This window comes from Lithobates pipiens, unplaced genomic scaffold (genome assembly GCF_037356315.1).
Source record: "Lithobates pipiens isolate NorthernLeopardFrog02 unplaced genomic scaffold, aLitPip1_a1.2 Scaffold_8, whole genome shotgun sequence".
Lineage (NCBI taxonomy): Eukaryota > Metazoa > Chordata > Amphibia > Anura > Ranidae > Lithobates > Lithobates pipiens.
In genome coordinates, this window is record NW_027507903.1 from 652,358,192 (window position 1) to 652,379,492 (window position 21,301).

Below are 21,301 nucleotides of genomic sequence, written 5' to 3' on the forward strand. Positions count from 1 at the left end.
GAGAGAGAGGCAGAGATGAGAGAGGGGGAAGGGAGAGGTGAGAGAGGGGAAAGGGAGAGAGGATGAAGGGAGAGGTGTGAGAGGGGGAAGGGAGAGGTAAAAGAGGGGGAAGGGAGAGGTACAAGAGGGGGAAGGGAGAGGTACAAGAGGGGGAAGGGAGAGGTACAAGAGGGGGAAGGGAGAGGTACAAGAGGGGGAAGGGAGAGGTGAAAGAAGGGAGAGGGGGAAGAGAGAGGAGAGAGGGGGAAGGGAGAGGAGAGAGGGGGAAGGGAGAGGAGAGAGGGGGGAAAGGGAGAGGTGAGAGAGGAGAAAGGGAGAGGTGTGAGAGGGGGAAGGGAGAGGTGTGAAAGGGGGAAGGGAGAGGTGAGAGGGGGAAGGGAGAGGTGTGAGAGGGGGAAGGGAGAGGTGAGAGAAGGGAGAGGGGGAAGAGGAGAGAGGGGGAAGAGAGAGGAGAGAGGGGGAAGGGAGAGGTGAGAGGTAGAAGGGAGGAGGGCAAAATTAGAGGTGAGAGGGGGAAGGGAGAGGAGGGAGGGAAAGGAGAGAAGAGAGGGAGGGAATGAAGGGATAGGTGAGAGAAGGGAGAGGGCAGAGAAGAGAGGGGGAAGGGAGAGGTGAGAGAAGGGAGAGGTGAGAGAGGGGGAAGGGAGAGGAGAGAGAGGGAGAAGGGAGAGGAGGAAGGGAGAGGAGAGGGAAGGGAGAGGAGAGAAAGGAGAGGAGAGAAGGGAGAGGTGAGATGGTATGGGCTGTGGAGAACAAGCTAAGAAGAAGTTGGTAATAATCACAGAATAAGGCTAATAAAATATACAAAACTTTATTGATGAGTAAGAAACCTCAATGGGGTAAATCTATAGAGAATAACACCTTCCAATAACCAGGTAATAATATTGGTAGTCCAATAATCAAATCGGGATAATCGCATCCCTTTGGGTGATGATCCATGACATGAAATCCTTCGGGGAATAATACATGATCCTCATATACAATATATCAGACATGAAATGTAATCAGAACAATCGGTGGATAAATCCATTTAGAGGATACAATAAAAATTGCAGCAAGTTGTCAGTGAAAGGCGAAGCGGCTGAACGGGCTCGGCACAATGGAATCTTAGGAGCCGTGTTGGCAGAGAGTCATGCAGAGCAGAGATGGGGGAGTTGGCAGAAGTAAAGATGAACTTCTAGAAATGGGATGACTTGGCTAAGCTTGTCATTCAGGGGGATAAAGTTCTGGTTGTGGAAGAAAAACTCTGATATAAGGCAGCAGAGAGCCGGCTATGAGATCTCCGTCTCTCCTTGGGATTGCTGATGGATCGGGTTCTGTTCTTATACAAGATAATGTCAGCAACATGGAGAAAGACATTGCAGAGAGAGACACTGGGTGCCGGGAATGCCGTATATGTTACATAGAGCCGCATCACTTTATTACATCCAAGGAGATGAGAGAATATAGGAAAAAGAGAGAAAATGCAATAATAGGAGAGTGCAGGAAGAGGAGTATGGAGGATGGAGAGCAGTATGGAGAGGAGTATAGAGAGTAGTATGGAGGATGGAGAGGAGTATGCAGAGCAGTATAGAGGGTGGAGAGCAGTATGGAGGATGGGGAGGAGTATGGAGAGCAGTATGGAGGATGGAGAGCAGTATGGAGGATGGAGAGGAGGATGGAGAGTAGTATGGAGGATGGGGAGGAGTATGGAGGATAGGGAGGAGGATGGAGAGCAGTATGGAGGATGGAGAGCAGTATGGAGGATGGAGAGCAGTATGGAGGATGGAGAGGAGGCGTATGGTGGATGGAGAGGAGGATGGAGAGCAGTATGGAGGATGGAGATGAGTATGGAGGATGGAGAGGAGTATGGAGAGTAGTATGGAGGATGGAGAGGAGATTAGAGAGGAGTATGTAGGATGGAGAGCAGTATGGAGGATGGAGAGGAGAATGGAGGATGGAGAGCAGTATGGAGGATGGAGAGGAGTATGGAGGATGGAGAGTAGTAGGACAGCAGTAAGAAGAAGATGCAATCTCTTTCTCTGTATTAATGATTGTTCCAGTCAGCTTCTATCAATGATAAACTTTTTTCCCGCCATAAAATGAGTCCTAATAATGAGTCGGATCCTCATCATCATCATAGTAAGTATTTATAATATTGGAAAGTGTGGAATCCTACGGAGGGGAGAAGAGGGAATTCACAATGAGAGGTGACCATTATATCCATGAAGAGTAGAAGACTTTCCTTTAGAGGGTTGCAGAGAAATCCGAGGTGTTGGTGAGGACATCCTCTATACATGGGAGAGGTCCAGCAGACCCAACACCGGGACACAATCACCAGACAAATCTCTGTCCATCTACAAGAGATAATTGTACAATTACACTGAGATATTACATTGTATACATTCCATGAAATGTTTCATCAATACATATATATGTGAATGTGATGTGTATATCATTCCATTTTACTTTACATTTTTTCTTGTTCCCAGTGCACTACATTGTGGCCTCATCATACAGACCGGCCCCCCAGCCATTATTTATAAAATAAAGAAAGCATGGGCGTCCGCAGAACATTTTCAGGGGGGGAATCATTTTAGGGTCATGCATTTACCGCCCCTTTCCAACAATGTCATTATCACATTATCATGGTCAGAGACTTCAGACTTCGTACAGTCCCTAGGATAAGTAATGTATAATGACCAACAGGCCCTCTTACCAGACCCAGCTAAACTACAGCAGTGATCCCTCTGGCTGGATGATTGATCACTCTGGGCCCCCCGGGGGCGACTCTGGTCAGTAGTGTAGTATGTCTGTACCTTGGTCTCTCTGGCTTCCGCCCTACACACTCCTCATTCTTTGTCCTGTAGCACTCTCTCCCTCAGCTTTTTTTCCAGGCTGCAGTCTCTCAATCTCTCTCGATCGAGCTGTAGCCTCCTCCCTGTGGAAAATGGGGCTGCCAATCTTTGCAAACATGTACAGTTATGGCCCATAGGGAAGGAAAGGAGCGGGCAGGAAGCCCTGATAGCGACGCAACTGTGCTGAATTTAAGATCTGATCATCAATTCCAAGGGGGGCACTTGACCCCCCTTGCCCCTACCTGCGGACACCCATGAAAGAAAGCTTGCAGGAAAGAACAATTTAAATGTGATTTTTTGTTTATAAATGTCAGTTTTGCTGCAGTATGTTCTATACATGCAAAAATCAATAACTAAGGTAAGGTGGAGTGGGATTTTGTATGTACCTTGTAACAAATATATTAACAAGGTTATAAATAAATATAGATAAATATTTTAATCAATATAGAAGCAGAAAATTTAAGAAATGTATAAAACATTCATAACTACTTAACCGCTTGCCAACCAGCCGCCGCAGTTGTACTGCGGCAACGTGGCTCGGCTGCACTAATCGCTGTTATGTTACATTAGTAACATAAACGGCCACTAGGGGGCCCCTGCTCGCTCCCTGAGCCGATGCGAGCGCATGGCGGTCTCGATCACCCCCAGGCTCCCGAAATCACTCAGGACACATGGAGAAACCAGAACGGTGTGTGTAAACACACAGTTTTCGTTTCTCTGAGGGGAGAAACTGACAGATTGCTAATACAGAGTTTTTCCTGCACAGTCCAATCCCCCTTCAGTTAGAACACAAACTAGGACACACATTAACCCCTTCACTGCCCCTTGTGTTAATTTTAATCGCACTGGTTGCTGTATTAATGCCAATGGTCCCAAAAATGTGTCAAAAGTGTCCGATGTGTCCGCCATAATGTCACAGTCACAATAAAAATTGCTGATCATCATCATTACTAGTAAAAAAAACAATTATTATTAAAAATGCCATAAACTATCCCCTAGTTTGTAGACACTATAAGGTGATCAAATACCACCAAAACGAAAGCTCTATTTATGGGGAAAAAAGGACGTCAATTTTGTTTAGGAGCCACATCGCACGACTGCGCAATTGTTGGTTAAAGCGACACAGTGCCGAATCACAAAAAGTGCTCTGGTCTTTGGCCAGCCAAATGGTCCGGGGCTTAAGCAGTTAAATGACATTACAGTACAATATAGAACAGATTAAAGTTGAATTCCATTTATTTATTTGATGTTGTTGGTAGACATAGTCCAATGTCATATTTCTGGATTTTCTACATATCATCTGTTTTTATTCCCAAAATCTGACAGGCATCCATGGTTTTTGAAAGGATGAAGATATTCTCACTCCCTGGAGGACAGGATTCCCCCCCCCCCCCCAAGTTGAGTTTACAAGCAATTAAGCCTCTAACTGTGCATGACAATTCTGACTCTGATCTGTCTATGAGAATTCCTGATTAACTGCTCTGCAAGCGAGCTTCAAAGAGAGCATGACTGGCAGAGATAATTGATGAGCTGAGATACAGAAGATCAAAGACCCAGATATCTATGAAGATTTGACTCAGGTCAGACAGTGGTGATTCATATACAAACACTGCCCCCTAGTGGACAATATCCCAGGACGGTTAGTAATATAACCTGTTGAGGAACGCCCCAGGGATATTCTGATTTGTCCAAAATGGAATTGGGCTGGCAATGGGAGGGGTTTGGATGAGGTGTGATTGTAAAAAGGGCTGTTTCAAACTGAGAGCTCTCTCTTTCAACATCTGAAGACCAGCTAAAGAGTCTTTTCTAGAGGATGTGATAAGTATATTCTTGTATTGTGTTCTGATTGTAAGCTTTGTAATATTGTAAAATATTTTAATACTTGTATGTTAGTTTCCTAATTCTGCTGTTTAGTATATTCTTATTTTCTTGGGAAATAAATGTAACATTGCTTACTAAGCAGATGTGTTTGTTATATTATTGTGCTGATCAGACTCTTATAGACTAGCCAATGTATAGGGATAGGCAAGCTAATACATGTATGCAATTGTTATATAGGATATATTAGATTGTATATTTTTGCATAGATTACTTTGGATTTCCAACCATGTGCCAGAACCAAGAAAGGAGCAGAGGGACAAATAGATCAATTAAAACCTGTGGTGCAAGGTTATATTAGTATATTGTTATTTCACCTGAGTAATGTCAATACTGCAGTTAGTCCAATGGGGAGGGAGCCTGATGTGCCCGTGGGTATGACCTCTGCATCCTCACCGGGGAAGAACAGACTTCTATGTAATGGTGGTCATATGATTAATGTTAGGAATGGCAAAAAAATAAAAGTGAAAGCAAAAAAGGGAAGGAACCTTACACTAATAGGGAAGCCAGTGTATGATCTGAGAAGTTCAAAAATATATATATATATTTGTAAAAGAAGATAGGTTTAATGACTGTGGGTATAAGCCAAGCCACCCTTGAGTTTCAGTCTTAATTCCAATGGATGGCATTATAAGGGAAAACCATAGAAGAACCTACCCAACAGTAATTGCATAAAATGGGGGTCTATTAGATCAAATAGTGATGTCATAGTACAATTTGTCCCAGCATGGGGGTTCTCACCTGGTTCCCTGTGTGTGTAAGTCTCCTTCCAGTGTTTCCACATGTAATTAGACCACTGAATGGAGACCTTCATGAGTTATGGTGTATAAATATATATATGTAGGGGAGTCTGTTGTAATTACCAGGGGAGGAGGAAGGAGAGATCCCTGAGGCTACTCACATCACCTGGATCAAGGATCCAAGTGGATTCTGTAGGATCCGGAGGGACGGGAGAGGGCTCATCTTACCATTGACATGCCAGATGAGTCTCACATCACAGCCGTGGCGTGTACCTCCTCCGAATCCATCTTCCAGGTTTCCAAGTATCCCAGATGGAATGTGGGTGGCGGCTAAATTGCTTCCAGCTGATAGCTATCAGCAAGGGGGAGGCAGGGCTGTGCCAATGACCGGGGAGAGGATTGGGGCTGGCAGAGTTTCAGAAATTACGCAAAGCAGAAGTGCTTCATTGGCGCTGTGCATTCCAAGTGGGCGGATGTCTGAAACCGGAAGTAATGTGACCCGGAAGTTGCTTAAGAACGGGGACCAAGAAGGAATATAAATATCCACCCAGGTATTGCCTCTGTAGGATTTAGACTTGGGCAGAGGGATTCATTTTAGTGATTTGAATCATTTGGATCAGTTCAGTGAAATGATTTGAATCACTGAATGGACTCACAACTCATTTCCTCCAAGCTAAGATTAAGGATCATAACTTCAGTCCTGTGATACCCTCAGTCAGTACAGTCAGCATATTTGATGTTAAGTAACTTTATTTTGCTGCAAGAACTATTCTATAAACTCTGCAATACAGCAAAAAAATTAAAAACAGATACCTTGAATTATACAAAAATATTATCATAACCAAAAATACAAATTATACCTCGTTCTGCACACCAAAAACATGAAAAAATAAAGGATACATGGATCCTGACCTGAACATTGAAAAACATTATTATCTGCTCCGATTTTAAGTTCAAATTTAAAAACAAGATTTTGAAACTTTATTACTGGGAAGTTGAGTCCGTCATCAGTTATTATTTGCTTGTGATTCCATAGAGACTCATTGTGAGCTCTCTAGAAGGAGTCATTCATAGATTCAGGAGTCATGCTGCTGGCTCCTACATACACAGCTCATTGTAATATACAGAATGATTGTGTGCTCTGTGATTTAGGCCGGGTTTACACAGTGCTGCGCTCAGTGCGCTGTGCGACATCTGTGCAAATCACATGCAATGTCAGGGCCATGCAAATACAGACATTCAGATTTGTACGGCTGAATTTCCATCACATTCAGCTAGCTGCTGCATAACAATGATATCCCTCTTCAAAGTGAGGACTTATATTGGCGTGTGGCAGTCCGGAAGTGGTTAAAGAAGATTGTTTTTAAAAAATGTTTTTCATTGATGTCCCCCAGGGCAGTACCCGGGCCCCATACAATCTTTATGGCCAATTACTTGCATATAAGCCTTCAAAATGTGGACTTTTGATTTTTCCAGTTCGGGTCCCATAAACTACAATGGGGTTTGCCATTCAGGTCCAAACTTTTGTGATGTTTGAAAGTTCTGCCATGACCCAAACAAGAGGGTGTTTGGCCCATCACTAGTGACTACATGTAATACTCTGCAGTGGGATGGGTGACACGTAAAGCTCTGCAGTGGGATGGGTGACACGTAAAGCTCTGCAGTGGGATGGGTGACACGTAAAGCTCTGCAGTGGGATGGGTGACATGTAAAGCTCTGCAGTGGGATGGGTGACACGTAAAGCTCTGCAGTGGGATGGGTGACACAAAATACGCTGCAGTGGGATGGGTGACCCGTAATGCTCTGCAGTGGGATGGGTGACACGTAATGCTCTGCAGTGGGATGGGTGACACGTAAAGCTCTGCAGTGGGATGGGTGACACGTAAAGCTCTGCAGTGGGATGGGTGACATGTAAAGCTCTGCAGTGGGATGGGTGACACGTAAAGCTCTGCAGTGGGATGGGTGACACAAAATACGCTGCAGTGGGATGGGTGACCCGTAATGCTCTGCAGTGGGATGGGTGACACGTAATGCTCTGCAGTGGGATGGGTGACCCGTAATGCGCCGCAGTGGGATGGGTGACCCGTAATGCTCTGCAGTGGGATGGGTGACACGTAATGCGCTGCAGTGGGATGGGTGACACGCCATACTCTGCAATGGGATGAGTGACACGTCATACTCTGCAATGGGATGAGTGACATGTCATACTTTGCATTGGGATGGGGCAGCACAATACGGGGAGAAGCCCAGGCAGTAGGGGGAATCGGCACTGCAAAGTGTGATTAGAGTGTGCCCAGGCACACCCCCTGTGCATGCCTATGAGGATGGGTGACATGTAATGCTCTGCAGTGGGATGGGTGACACGCAATGCCCTGGTAGTGGTAACACACAATAAACTGGGAGGGGGTGACACAGAATCTTCCAGGGGGTTACACAGAATCTTCCTGGGGGGGGTTATACAGAATCTTTCTGGGGTGACACAGAAACTTCCTGGGGGGGGTGACAGAATGATTGGGGGGTGATGGTTAAATTAAACCCTTTTTTTCCAATGAAAATTGAGTCCGTAAAATGTATTGTCAGTAAACTTTAACACAACAGGACAGTGTCTTGTATGAATAAAGTTTGTTGTAATGTTTGGTCCTTGTGCCGTTGTCACAGAACATCATCCAGGAGGCAATCCACATGCAGCTCTGAAAGTGCGGGGGCCGCTGTCACTCATAGAGGCGGGGCTCCAATCAGATGACAATGGAGGCGGAGTTGTAGCAGTGATCTGATGGGCGGTGCAGCCAGTGTGTCACCGCAGGCTTGTAGTACAATAGTTGGGAGCGCGCATGCGCGGGTGCCCCCATCAGATCAGTGCTGTGAAGGGGGCACCGGTCACACAACAACACAGGAAGTGGGCAATACTGAGCAGAAATTATGCCATTTAGAAGAGGAAAAAAAGACAAAGATTACTATTACTGGAATTCTATATTTAAGGAGCAGAAAGAGAAAATAAAAGCTGAGAGTTGATGTGACTTTACTCTGATATCATCCATTCCAGACATTCTCTTCATATCAGGATCCGTGTATTACCTGAGAGGGGGAGGGGCTCCCGCACACCATCTTCTTATCTTCATCTCTCTATAGATAATTTCCAGCCTCCCCAATCCCTTCATAGAAGAATAAAATGAGAGTGTTAGAGGAGGAAATGTCGTGATGATGGAAGGGGGAGGGGCTCATACTGAGTTCTGTAAGAAAATATGGAAAAGTGAGGGGCCCTCACCATGGCAGGGGCCACACACTCATCTCCATCCAACCATTGGGATAGCAGACTGTATGCCGGGTGTGCTGGGCTGTCATGTGTACAGGCTGTATAGAATGTTTGTCATCCGTCCTTCCATTTTCATTACAGAGCAGCCCGGGTGTCAGAAGACCTCCCAACAACGTCCCACCTCCATCATCTCACCCCCAACATCTCACCCCCATCATCTCACCTCCACCATCTCATTCCCCATCATCTCACCCCCATCATCTCACCCCCATCATCTCACCTCCACCATCTCATTCCCCATCATCTCACCTCCATCATCTCACCCCCATCATCTCAACCCCATCATCTCACCTCCATCATCTCATCCCCATCATCTCACCCCCATCATCTCACCCCCATCATCTCACCCCCATCATCTCACCTCCATCATCTCACCTCCATCATCTCACTCCCATCATCTCACCTCCACCATCTCATTCCCCATCATCTCATCCCCCATCATCTCACCCCCATCATCTCATCTCCATCATCTCACCTCCATCATCTCCCCCCCATCATCTCCCCCCATCCTCTCATCCCCACCATCTCACCTCCATCATCTCACCCACATGAATATGTAAATCTATGAACTGAAGCAGCCAGCACCTATGAGTTCAGTACACAAAACTGCAAAGTAAAATTAAAATAGAAGTGCAGCGCTAATAATACAAACAATATTAATAAATTGCATTGTATAAAATTGTGGATCAGTGAAAAAATTGTGATAAGAAGAAAAACTAAGGCAAAGTCCCAATCACAATAAAGTCCATGTGGTTCTATGTAGAATATTGAAACAAAAAATTCTAATTACTTACTTATATAAAAAATTGTGAATCAGTGAAAAATTTATAAAAAAGAAAACTAAGGCAGAGTCCCCATCACAATGAAGTCCATGTGGGTCTATGCAGCGTATTAAACCGGTGGAGATAAGTTGCAGGTAGAAGAACGTGACATAAATCTTCGTACAAATTGTAGTGCGGTCAGATCGACACCCAAGAAGTGAGGTAGCCTGCTTACCAGAAGGCGGTGACTGGCAGGACGGTGTCACCAAGCTCGGGAATGATTGGTCTCCCCAGAACCTGACTGATATCCCAAACAGCAACTATTATTTCTGAATCAACTCGGAAATATGAAAGAAAAAACCTTTCATAGTGCAGTGTGTATATTCATAAAGATGTAATAAATGTATAAATTGCACTGACAAGAATGATAATAGTGTGTCGGGAGCAGCAATCAGATACAGAAAGGGAGGCTGCAGAGTTTCCATTTACTTCTCTTTACTTCCAATACAAATCGTCACTCCACCGCCTGGGAAGGAAAAAACGTGATGACGTCACGCCCCAGGTTCTATGAAAGGTCTTTTCTTTTATATTTCCAAGTTGACTCAGAAACATTAGCTGTTGTTTCCCATATCAATCAGATCCCGGGGAGACATGATTGCAACTTATCTTCACCAGTTTAATACGCTGCATAGACCCATATGGACTTTATTGTGATTGGAACGCTGCCTTAGTTTTCTTTTTATCACTTTTTCACTGATTCACAATTTTATACAATGCAATTTATTAATATTGTTTGTATTATTAGCGCTGCACTTCTATTTAAAATTTTCATTACAGAGCAGCCCCGGTGTCAGAAGACCTCTCAACAATGCCCCACCTCCGTCATCTCATCTCCATCATCTCACCCCCATCATCTCATCTCCATCATCTCACCTCCATCATCTCGTCTCCATCATCTCACCTCCATCATCTCACCTCCATCATCTCATCACCATCCTCTCACCTCCATCATCTCATCACCATCCTCTCACCTCCATCATCTCACCTCCATCATCTCATCTTCATCATCTCATCTCCATCATCTCATCACCATCCTCTCATCTTCATCATCTCATCTCCATCATCTCACCTCCATAATCTCATCACCATCCTCTCACCTCCATCATCTCATCTCCATCATCTCATCACCATCATCTCATCTTCATCATCTCATCTCCATCATCTCATCACCATCCTCTCACCTCCATCATCTCATCTCCATCATCTCATCACCATCATCTCATCTTCATCATCTCATCACCATCCTTTCACCTCCATCATCTCATCTCTATCATCTCACCTCCATCATCTCATCCCCATCATTTCACCTCCATCATCTCATCCCCATCATTTCACCTCCATCATCTCACCTCCATCATCTCATCACCATCCTCTCACCTCCATCATCTCATCACCATCCTCTCACCTCCATCATCTCACCTCCATCATCTCACCTCCATCATCTCATCTCCATCATCTCATCTCCATCATCTCATCCCCATCCTCTCACCTTCATCATCTCATCTTCATTATCTCATCTCCATCATCTCACCTCCATCATCTCATCACCATCATCTCACCTCCATCATCTCATCACCATCCTCTCACCTCCATCATCTCATCTCTATCATCTCATCACCATCATCTCACCACCATCATCGCATCTCCATCATCTCACCTCCATCATCTCATCACCATCCTCTCCCCTCCATCATCTCATCTCTATCATCTCATCACCATCATCTCACCACCATCATCGCATCACCATCCTCTCACCTCCATCATCTCATCTCTATCATCTCACCTCCATCATCTCATCCCCATCATTTCACCTCCATCATCTCATCCCCATCATTTCACCTCCATCATCTCACCTCCATCATCTCATCACCATCCTCTCACCTCCATCATCTCATCACCATCCTCTCACCTCCATCATCTCACCTCCATCATCTCACCTCCATCATCTCATCTCCATCATCTCATCTCCATCATCTCATCCCCATCCTCTCACCTTCATCATCTCATCTTCATCATCTCATCTCCATCATCTCACCTCCATCATCTCATCACCATCATCTCACCTCCATCATCTCATCACCATCCTCTCACCTCCATCATCTCATCTCTATCATCTCATCACCATCATCGCATCTCCATCATCTCACCTCCATCATCTCATCACCATCCTCTCACCTCCATCATCTCATCTCTATCATCTCATCACCATCATCTCACCACCATCATCGCATCACCATCCTCTCACCTCCATCATCTCATCTTCATCATCTCATCTCCATCATCTCACCTCCATCATCTCATCACCATCCTCTCACCTCCATCATCTCATCTCCATCATCTCATCACCATCATCTCATCACCATCATCTCATCTCTATCATCTCACCTCCATCATCTCATCCCCATCATTTCACCTCCATCATCTCACCTCCATCATCTCATCACCATCCTCTCACCTCCATCATCTCATCACCATCCTCTCACCTCCATCATCTCACCTCCATCATCTCATCACCATCATCTCACCTCCATCATCTCATCTCCATCATCTCATCTCCATCATCTCATCCCCATCCTCTCACCTTCATCATCTCATCTTCATCATCTCATCTCCATCATCTCACCTCCATCATCTCATCACCATCATCTCACCTCCATCATCTCATCACCATCCTCTCACCTCCATCATCTCATCTCCATCATCTCATCACCATCATCTCACCACCATCATCGCATCTCCATCATCTCACCTCCATCATCTCATCACCATCCTCTCACCTCCATCATCTCATCTTCATCATCTCATCTCCATCATCTCATCACCATCCTCTCACCTCCATCATCTCATCTCCATCATCTCACCCCCATCATCTCATCCCCATCATTTCACCTCCATCATCTCATCCCCATAATTTCACCTCCATCATCTCACCCCATCGTCTCACCTCCATCATCTCACCTCCATCATCTCACCTCCATCATCTCACCTCCATCATCTCAACCCCATCATCTCACCCCCATCATCTCACCTCCATCATCTCATCCCCATCATCCCACCTCCATCATCTCACCCCCATCATCTCATCTTCATCCTCTCACCTCCATCATCTCATCCCCATCATCTCACCTCCATCATCTCATCCCCATCATCTCACCCCCATCATCTCACCTCCATCATCTCACCCCCATCATCTCACCTCCATCATCTCATCCCCATCATCTCACCTCCATCATCTCACCCCCATCATCTCATCTTCATCCTCTCACCTCCATCATCTCATCACCATCATCTCACCTCCATCATCTCATCTTCATCATCTCATCTCCATCATCTCATCCCCATCCTCTCACCTCCATCATCTCATCTCCATCATCTCATCTCCATCATCTCACCTCCATCATCTCATCACCATCATCTCACCTCCATCATCTCATCACCATCCTCTCACCTCCATCATCTCATCTCCATCATCTCATCACCATCATCTCACCACCATCATCGCATCTCCATCATCTCACCTCCATCATCTCATCACCATCCTCTCACCTCCATCATCTCCATCATCTCATCTTCATCATCTCATCCCCATCATCTCATCACCATCCTCTCACCTCCATCATCTCATCTCCATCATCTCACCCCCATCATCTCATCCCCATCATTTCACCTCCATCATCTCATCCCCATAATTTCACCTCCATCATCTCACCCCATCGTCTCACCTCCATCATCTCACCTCCATCATCTCACCTCCATCATCTCACCTCCATCATCTCAACCCCATCATCTCACCCCCATCATCTCACCTCCATCATCTCATCCCCATCATCCCACCTCCATCATCTCACCCCCATCATCTCATCTTCATCCTCTCACCTCCATCATCTCATCCCCATCATCTCACCTCCATCATCTCATCCCCATCATCTCACCCCCATCATCTCACCTCCATCATCTCACCCCCATCATCTCACCTCCATCATCTCATCCCCATCATCTCACCTCCATCATCTCACCCCCATCATCTCATCTTCATCCTCTCACCTCCATCATCTCATCACCATCATCTCACCTCCATCATCTCATCTTCATCATCTCATCTCCATCATCTCATCCCCATCCTCTCACCTCCATCATCTCATCTCCATCATCTCATCTCCATCATCTCACCTCCATCATCTCATCACCATCATCTCACCTCCATCATCTCACCCCCATCATCTCATTTTCATCCTCTCACCGCCATCATCTCATCTCCATCCAATGTGGTCTACATTTTACTATTCACATTTTTGTTGGCATCCTTCTCTGGTGAGATTTTGTTTACTGACTTCTCTATCAGGCTTATTTCAACACTCAGCTGCTAAAGATGTGCTGAATGAATCTATGCTACTTGTACCATGCCGCCTGCTTATGAGCCGCTTCACACTTGTGTTGTGGGCGGCCTGTCAGGTGTGCTAGCATGCAATTATGTTTGTTTGCTGAACTGACAATCTGGTTCTACATTTGTGTGCCGACTACTAATAGTGTCAGGCTTTGTTGCTGACTGGTTATATTATCTCAGTTTATTACTGTGCCTAACATGTTATCAGGACCTGGGCCCTACTGAGACGTACTTTACCATATGATTTCCAAGAACAATTAATAAGCTCCCGAAGAAGCTTTCAATTGTGAAACATGTAGAGCGCTTTTTTCTTGCATACTACATCATGTTTGCAGGATTACAAAGATGTTTATTGTCATGCATATTTTGTCTTAGAGAGATGTCAGTTTTTCTTTTTTTGCAAAAAAGTTTTTAAATGTGTTCTTTTGTATTATTATGTGTTTAATAAACAATTATGTGACTTTTTATAATTGGTGTCTACAAAGTTCATTTTTTTTTGCATTTTGCTTCTATTTACTATTCACATTCTAAGACTTAGTATGTGCGTTTCCTCCAATATAACAGATCTTACCATCCTCTATTCACAGAGAAGCCGGCATTCTGGAGGACCTCAATGCATCGTCTCACTTCTGACTCCGACATTTTCTCATCATCGTCACCATCATCATCATCATCATGATCATCATCGTCACCATCACCATCATCGTCACCATCGTCATCATCATCGTCACCATCACCATCATCGTCACCATCGTTACCATCATCGTCACCATCGTCATCATCATCGTCATGATCATAATCATCGTCAGAACGATATCCAAAATCATCACTGTGACAATCTTTATCATAATAAAGATAATCATCATAAGGATCACCCAATGTGATCTTCAGAGAGGTCAGAGTTCGGTTTGTGGAGATAACGGAGGAAAGATCATCACAGCACCGTAATGTCCAATTACTGTAGTCAATACTGGAGGGAGAAGCAGGAAAGAGGTGAAATGTTCTTCCAGGGAGGGGCAGAATTAGACACATCCAATGACTAATCAGTGGGTGGGGTCTTAGAAAATGAAATGTTGGGACATTTGAATGGAATATTGGTAGGACCTCCCCTGTGAAATGGAGGTAAGTCGTCACCCACCTGAATAGTCTAATGCTCCGTACACACGGTCGGACTTTCTGATGGAAAATGTGCGATCGGATCATGTTGTCGGAAATTCCAACCATTTGTGGGCTCCACTGGATTTTTCCCATCTAAATTTCAGACACACAAAGTTTGAGAGCTGGATCTAACAATTTTCCAACAACAAAATCCGTTGTTGGAAATTCCGATCGTGTGCACACAATTCCGATGTACAAAGTTCCACACATGCTCAGATTCAAGCAGAAGAGCCGCACTGGCTTTTGAACTTCATTTTTCTCGGCTCGTCATACGTCTTGTACCTCACCGCGTTCTTGACGTGACCGTGTGTATGAGCCAACATCCGTGGAAAAAAAAATCCATGGATTTTGTTGTCGGAATGTGCGATCGTGTGTATGGGGCATTAGTGTGGAGTTACACTGTTGCGGGTACATTGCAGCGTAGGTGGTAACGCACACATTGGAGGTGTGATTGGCTCCATATAGATTCCCTTTCACACTAAACTGCGGCACATCGATGGGAAGCGGCCACATAGGAAATAATGGGATTTCTACTTCACATGCGTCTCCATGCAGCAAAATCCATGAGGATCACTAAACACACTGACAAGTAATGATAATATGTCAGCAGATCAACCAATCATTGGACAGCCGGCCCTCGGGCGGAGCCGGATGATGTCATTTCCTGCCTGGAACTGAAACAGGAAGTGGTTCTGGTGAGTGATATTATCTACTGCCCAATTGGTTGCTGGATATGCTGACATATTATTGGTTGTCAGTGCATTTATTGTAATAAAGAAACAATTGTTTTGAAGAACGGACTTCACTATTGGGGACATTTTTGTTTTGTTTGGAGTTCTATATCCAGCCAATCAGGAGGGACCAGATCCCTTAAAGGGACCCCAATCTTGTGACAGCTGATCTTGTGGGAAGTCCCCCGGGCCTATTGAGCCCCCCAGAGGAGGGACAAGCACATGACACCTATATTGTATATGGGGCAATACCTGAGGGGGCATTTCATCAGCACGGAGGTGGAGGACTCTGAACACCCTTCATTTTGTAGTGACACACTGGAGGGGGCGCCATCATTGAGGAAGATTGATCACAGATATATGGACTTTCCTCTTATATATCCAACTAGATACATTCATTTTACAGCACTGGAGTTGTGGCATCAATTACTTGTAACTAGTTATTGTTTTATTACATTCATCATTTCCATTAGTAATGTGTTAGTTTGTAATATGTATTCACAGCACTGGGGTTGTGGTATCACCAGCCAATCGCAGCACTGGGGTTGTGGTTATAACAGTGCCCACCAATCAGTACCCATTAGCACATCACTGCCACCCATCAGTGCCCACCAGTGCCAATCTGTGTAGCCTCATCAGGCAATTTGATGGGGCAGTTTTGATGGGTCAGTTTTTATGGGGAAAATAGGATGGGATCATTTTGATGGGGGCAATATGATGGAGCAATTTTTATGGTGGCAGTATAATGCAGCAATAGGATGGGCAGTTTTTATGAGGCAATTTTGATGAAGCAGTTTTGATGGAGCAATTTTGATGGGGCAGTTTTTGTGGGGCAATTTTGATGGGGGCAATAGGATGGGATAGTTTTGATGGGGACAATTTGATGAGGCAGTTTTGATGGTGGCAATATAATGGGGCAATTTTGATGGAGGGAATTGGATGGGGCAATTTTGATTGTGGCAGTATGATGGGGCAGTTTTTGTAGGGCAATTTAGATGGTGGCAGCATAATGGGGCAAATTAATGGGGAAATTTTATGGGGCAATTTTGATTGTGTCAGTATGATGGGGCAATTCTATAGAGGTAATTTTAAGCAATTTGGGCAATTTGATGGGGCAATTATATTGGGGCAATATGATGAGGCAGTTTTGATTGGGCAATTTTGATTGTGGCAATTTTGATGGTGGCAGTATGATGGGTACATTTTGATGGGGAAATAGGATGGGGTAACTTTGATGGGGGCAATAGGATGGGGCAGTTCTGATAGGGCATAATCATGGGGCAATTTTGGTGGTGGCAGTATAATGGGACATTTTTGATGGGGGTAATATGTGGGTCAATTTTGATAGTGGCAGTATGATGGGAAAATTTCGATGGGACAATTTTGATGGTTCAGTATAATGGGGCAATTTTGATGGGGGCAGTATAATGGGGCAATTTTTATGGGGGCAATATGATGGGGCAGTGTAATTGGGCCATTTTGATGGGGCAGTGTAATTGGGCCATTTTGATGGGGCAATATGATGGGGCAGTTTTATGGGGCGATTTTGATGGGGCAATATAATGGGACAATATGGATAGGGAAATATAATGGGGCAATTTTGATGGGGGCAATATAATGGGGCAATTTTGATTGGGCAATTTGATAGGGAAGTTTTGATGGTGCAATTTTGATTGTGGCAGTATGATGGGGCAATACGATGGGGCAAATTTGATGGGGGCAGTATTATGGGGCAATTTTGATTGTGGCATTATTATAGGGCAATTTTGATGGTGGCAGTATAATAGGGAAATTTTGATGGTAGCAGTATGTTGGGGCAATTTTGATGATGGCAATTTTGATGGGGGCAATTTTGATGGGAGCAGTATAATGGGATAATTTTGATGGGGGAAATAGGATGGGGACATTTTTATGGGGGTCCTTTGATGGGGCAATAGGATGAGGCAGTTTTGATGGGGCAATAGGATGAGGCAGTTTTGATGGGGCAATTTTTGTGGGGGCAATATGATGGGGCAATTTTGATGGGGCAATTTGATTGGGCAGTTTTGATGGTGGCAATATAATGGTGACAATTTGATGGGGAAAATTTGATGGGGGTAGTTTTGATGGGGCAATAGAATGGGTCAATTTTGATGGGGCAATATGATAGGGCAATTTTGATGGTGGCAGTATGATGGCGGAAATTTTGATGAGGCAGTAGGAGGGGGCATTTTTGATGGGGACAATGTGATGGGAAATTTTTTACGGAGGCAATATGATTGAGCAGTTTTTATGGGGCAATAGAATGGGGCAATTTTGGTGGTGGCAGTATAATGGGGAAATTTTGATGGGGCAATGTTGATTGGGGCAATTTTTTATGGTGGCAGTATGATGGGGCAGCTTCTGCAAAAGGTAATTTTTTTTTAAACAATGCTAGTTTTAAATGATATTCCTCTTTCTGTGCAGATGGTTTATATATATATATATATATATATATATACATACACACACACACACACACACATATACATATATATATATATATATATGTATATATATATATATACACATATACATATATGCACACACACATCTCCACAGAAACAAGGGATATCCTTTACATTTATCATCTTTTATAAAGTAATTTCCTTTTGCAAGGAGATGTAGTAAATGTAGATAAACTTCCTGCTTCCTGGAGGGAGAGGGTTTCCATAGCTAAGGGGCAGGAACTTCCTCTGACACCACTGTTGCTATGGAAACCAGACCTACAACCTATTACACAGCTCGTGCTGCTCTGAGCATGTGCGAGATCTGGAGGTGCATGCTGGGTAACCATGGAATACAGGAAGAGATACAGTCTGGCTTCAGATACCCGCACATGAGATGGCGGCGGCCTGCTGGGGCTTACAGAAGTAAGAAATCAATGCTGCAAAAATAGAAAGCGGCCTTTGTATTACAGTGTAACCTTTACTAGAATACATGAATCATGAGGATTATAGGGGAGATTTATCTACAAAGTAACATTTCTCCGGAGCACCGCTTTATATATACAAGTGCCATAAAAGTCCCCCTTAGGGGTATTTATTTGTTTCTAATAAGTTTTTGGATGTGGCACTACTGAGAGGAAATCTTCACCGACTCCATTTCTACAATTACCGGGATAAAGTTGTTAGTTTTCTGTATAAAGTGTATTAATAGCAATTCATTATTCTGCAGCACATTGTTCCAGCACTGAGGTTGTGGTAGTAGCAGACATATATTCTATGTAGTATTTGCTTTGTATTATCAGTTTTGTTGTGTAATTATTATTTGGAAGTATCAGGATCAGGTGGTTAGGTGGTTTGTTACATAGTTACACAGCCGTATAGTAACACTTGGGTTGTGGTAACACTTACCTCTGTCTGCAGGTAGGTTGTCTGTCTGTGTAATATAGAGCAGAGCTACACTAGTCTGTTATTTTGTGTATAAAATATGTAGAAAGATAAAGAATGACAGAAAATACAACAAAGACAAAAGGACAGACACAGTCTGGCTGTGAGAATAAAAGAGAAATAAACTTTTTCTGAGGATTATCCTGTGACAGGAACATGTCAGGAACATCCGCTATTCACCAGTTAGACCGGCACCATGGGAATCCCCCCGTCCATATCTCAGGATCCTCAATGTATGGATGTGGGTGGAGTTTAGCCATCAGCCAATCAACCCCGGGGGGCGTTCCCTGCCCAGCCCACAAGTCCTGTGTTCTGAAGGAAACAAAGCTAAATGGGCCATGAATGGTTCTGATGGATGAGGATTGGAAGCACCGGCATCTGATCCCAACAAGACCAATCAGTGCTTGTCTGGTGTGATCAGACCCCATAGAACCATTCTGGGGGTTTCTCCTGGATTCTATCCTCACTACACATACAATGTTATATGTACATGTACCCCAACATGTCTACAATCAGGGGCAATTATTTCCATCTCTCTGCAACTCATATTTTATTTTGTATGAGAGATAAAATAGATTCCTCTGATCTCTGATATAAATCAATGTCTGGCAGACAGTTCGGGGTCTTCTCCCTGTATCGGCCTCGTCCCCTGCTGGGCTTGTAGATGAAATGACTAGGACTTCTCTTTGAGGCTCAGTGAGGTGACACTTTTGTATCTACAAGGATGGGGGCATTTTATTGGCATCTAGGGGTCACTTCTGGTCTAGAGGCTCGCTCTGTCCTTCCAGATTCTAATTGAGGACCATCTGTCTCTGATTGGTCACTGAATGAAGAGAATACGGAGCCCTGTGCATCTTCTGGTCTGTTTTAGGCCCAAAATTTGGGGACAAATTGGACCTGAAATGGTGAATGGAGATGCACCGGACCCCCTGCTGTGACCCGCTGTGACCTCCAGTGTGACCCCAGCCAAAGTCTGATCTCTGATAGTCAGTGGAGGGGGGAGGGGATGAAAGCCAATAACAGCGAGTGACCTGGAGGACTATGATGGGAACTCCCAGTGTAACCGGCCAATCAGAAGTCTGTATTTGTATAACTTTCATCTAGGTGACATGTCTGGATCCCTCACATAGAAGATTTATACCAGAATCCTGCAGAATATTATATCATTTATAGGAAAATTCTCACTCCAGCTCCTGCAGAGTACAGCCAGGATCTCTGAGCCCCTCACATAGAAGTTTCATTCCAGAGTCTTCCAGATTATTCCCTGATAAATACAGTGTGGTGAGGGATCGATTATTGATAAGAATGGATCGGAGATCATCCCAGCCGGAGGAAGTCACACCGTACCAATCCAACCTGCAGAGACAAATCCAGACACATGATATTATATTATAAGATGAATATGAGGAATTATTCCCATTTAGTGAAAAGTAACATAACATCACTAGAGCGGAATATCAGGATATACAGAATGTTATACAGAGGAAAGATCTTGTTATTAGGGAAGCTGATAAAGATGAAGCTGTTGTAGTACTTATGTCTACACAGTATAAAAAGGGGGCGCTGTGACCGCTTAGTCACCCCCTTATGTACTCATTATTAAGCAGAAACTCACACAGTGTCTCATACAGGGGCTTCTGAAATTGATAGATAAAGGAAAGGATCTGGGGGGTTTATGAAATAAAACAGCAGAATTTCTGATGGTGGATACCCCAGTGACCCCAATATTCCATCACCTTCCTAAAGTCCACCAATCAGGAGTTCCCATTGAAGGTCACCGGATTGTGGCAGGAATAGGATCCCTTATAGAGAATGTAGGGGGGAGGGGTGGATATACATTTCCAACCTTTAGTGCTGAGACTTCTGGGATATATTAGAGATACAAGTACTATATTGGTGGATATTCCATATTTACAATGGGATTCTACATTCACATGGGGGACACTTCACATTACAGGCACTTTATTCTTCCATCCCCCATTTTTTAGTGTCTCCACCAATCAGATATCATCTCCATAGATATAGATCA

General features: G+C 44.3%; 1 protein-coding gene across 3 annotated transcripts in view; it reads right to left on the minus strand.

The window, feature by feature from the left end:
• Window positions 1-795: 795 nt before the first annotated feature.
• LOC143961713 (NACHT, LRR and PYD domains-containing protein 12-like) overlaps window positions 796-21,301 on the minus strand; it is a 162,256-nt gene continuing 141,750 nt past the window's right edge. For all 3 annotated transcript variants that reach the window (XM_077471043.1, XM_077471042.1, XM_077471041.1), the window contains 4 exons: window positions 20,458-20,628; window positions 14,545-14,943; window positions 8,531-8,607; window positions 796-2,336 (listed from right to left, as the gene is read on the minus strand). In XM_077471043.1, coding sequence (XP_077327169.1) covers window positions 8,571-8,607; window positions 14,545-14,943; window positions 20,458-20,628 — 607 coding nt within the window. In that variant the 3' untranslated portion in view covers window positions 796-2,336; window positions 8,531-8,570. The remainder of the gene's footprint in view (window positions 2,337-8,530; window positions 8,608-14,544; window positions 14,944-20,457; window positions 20,629-21,301) is intronic.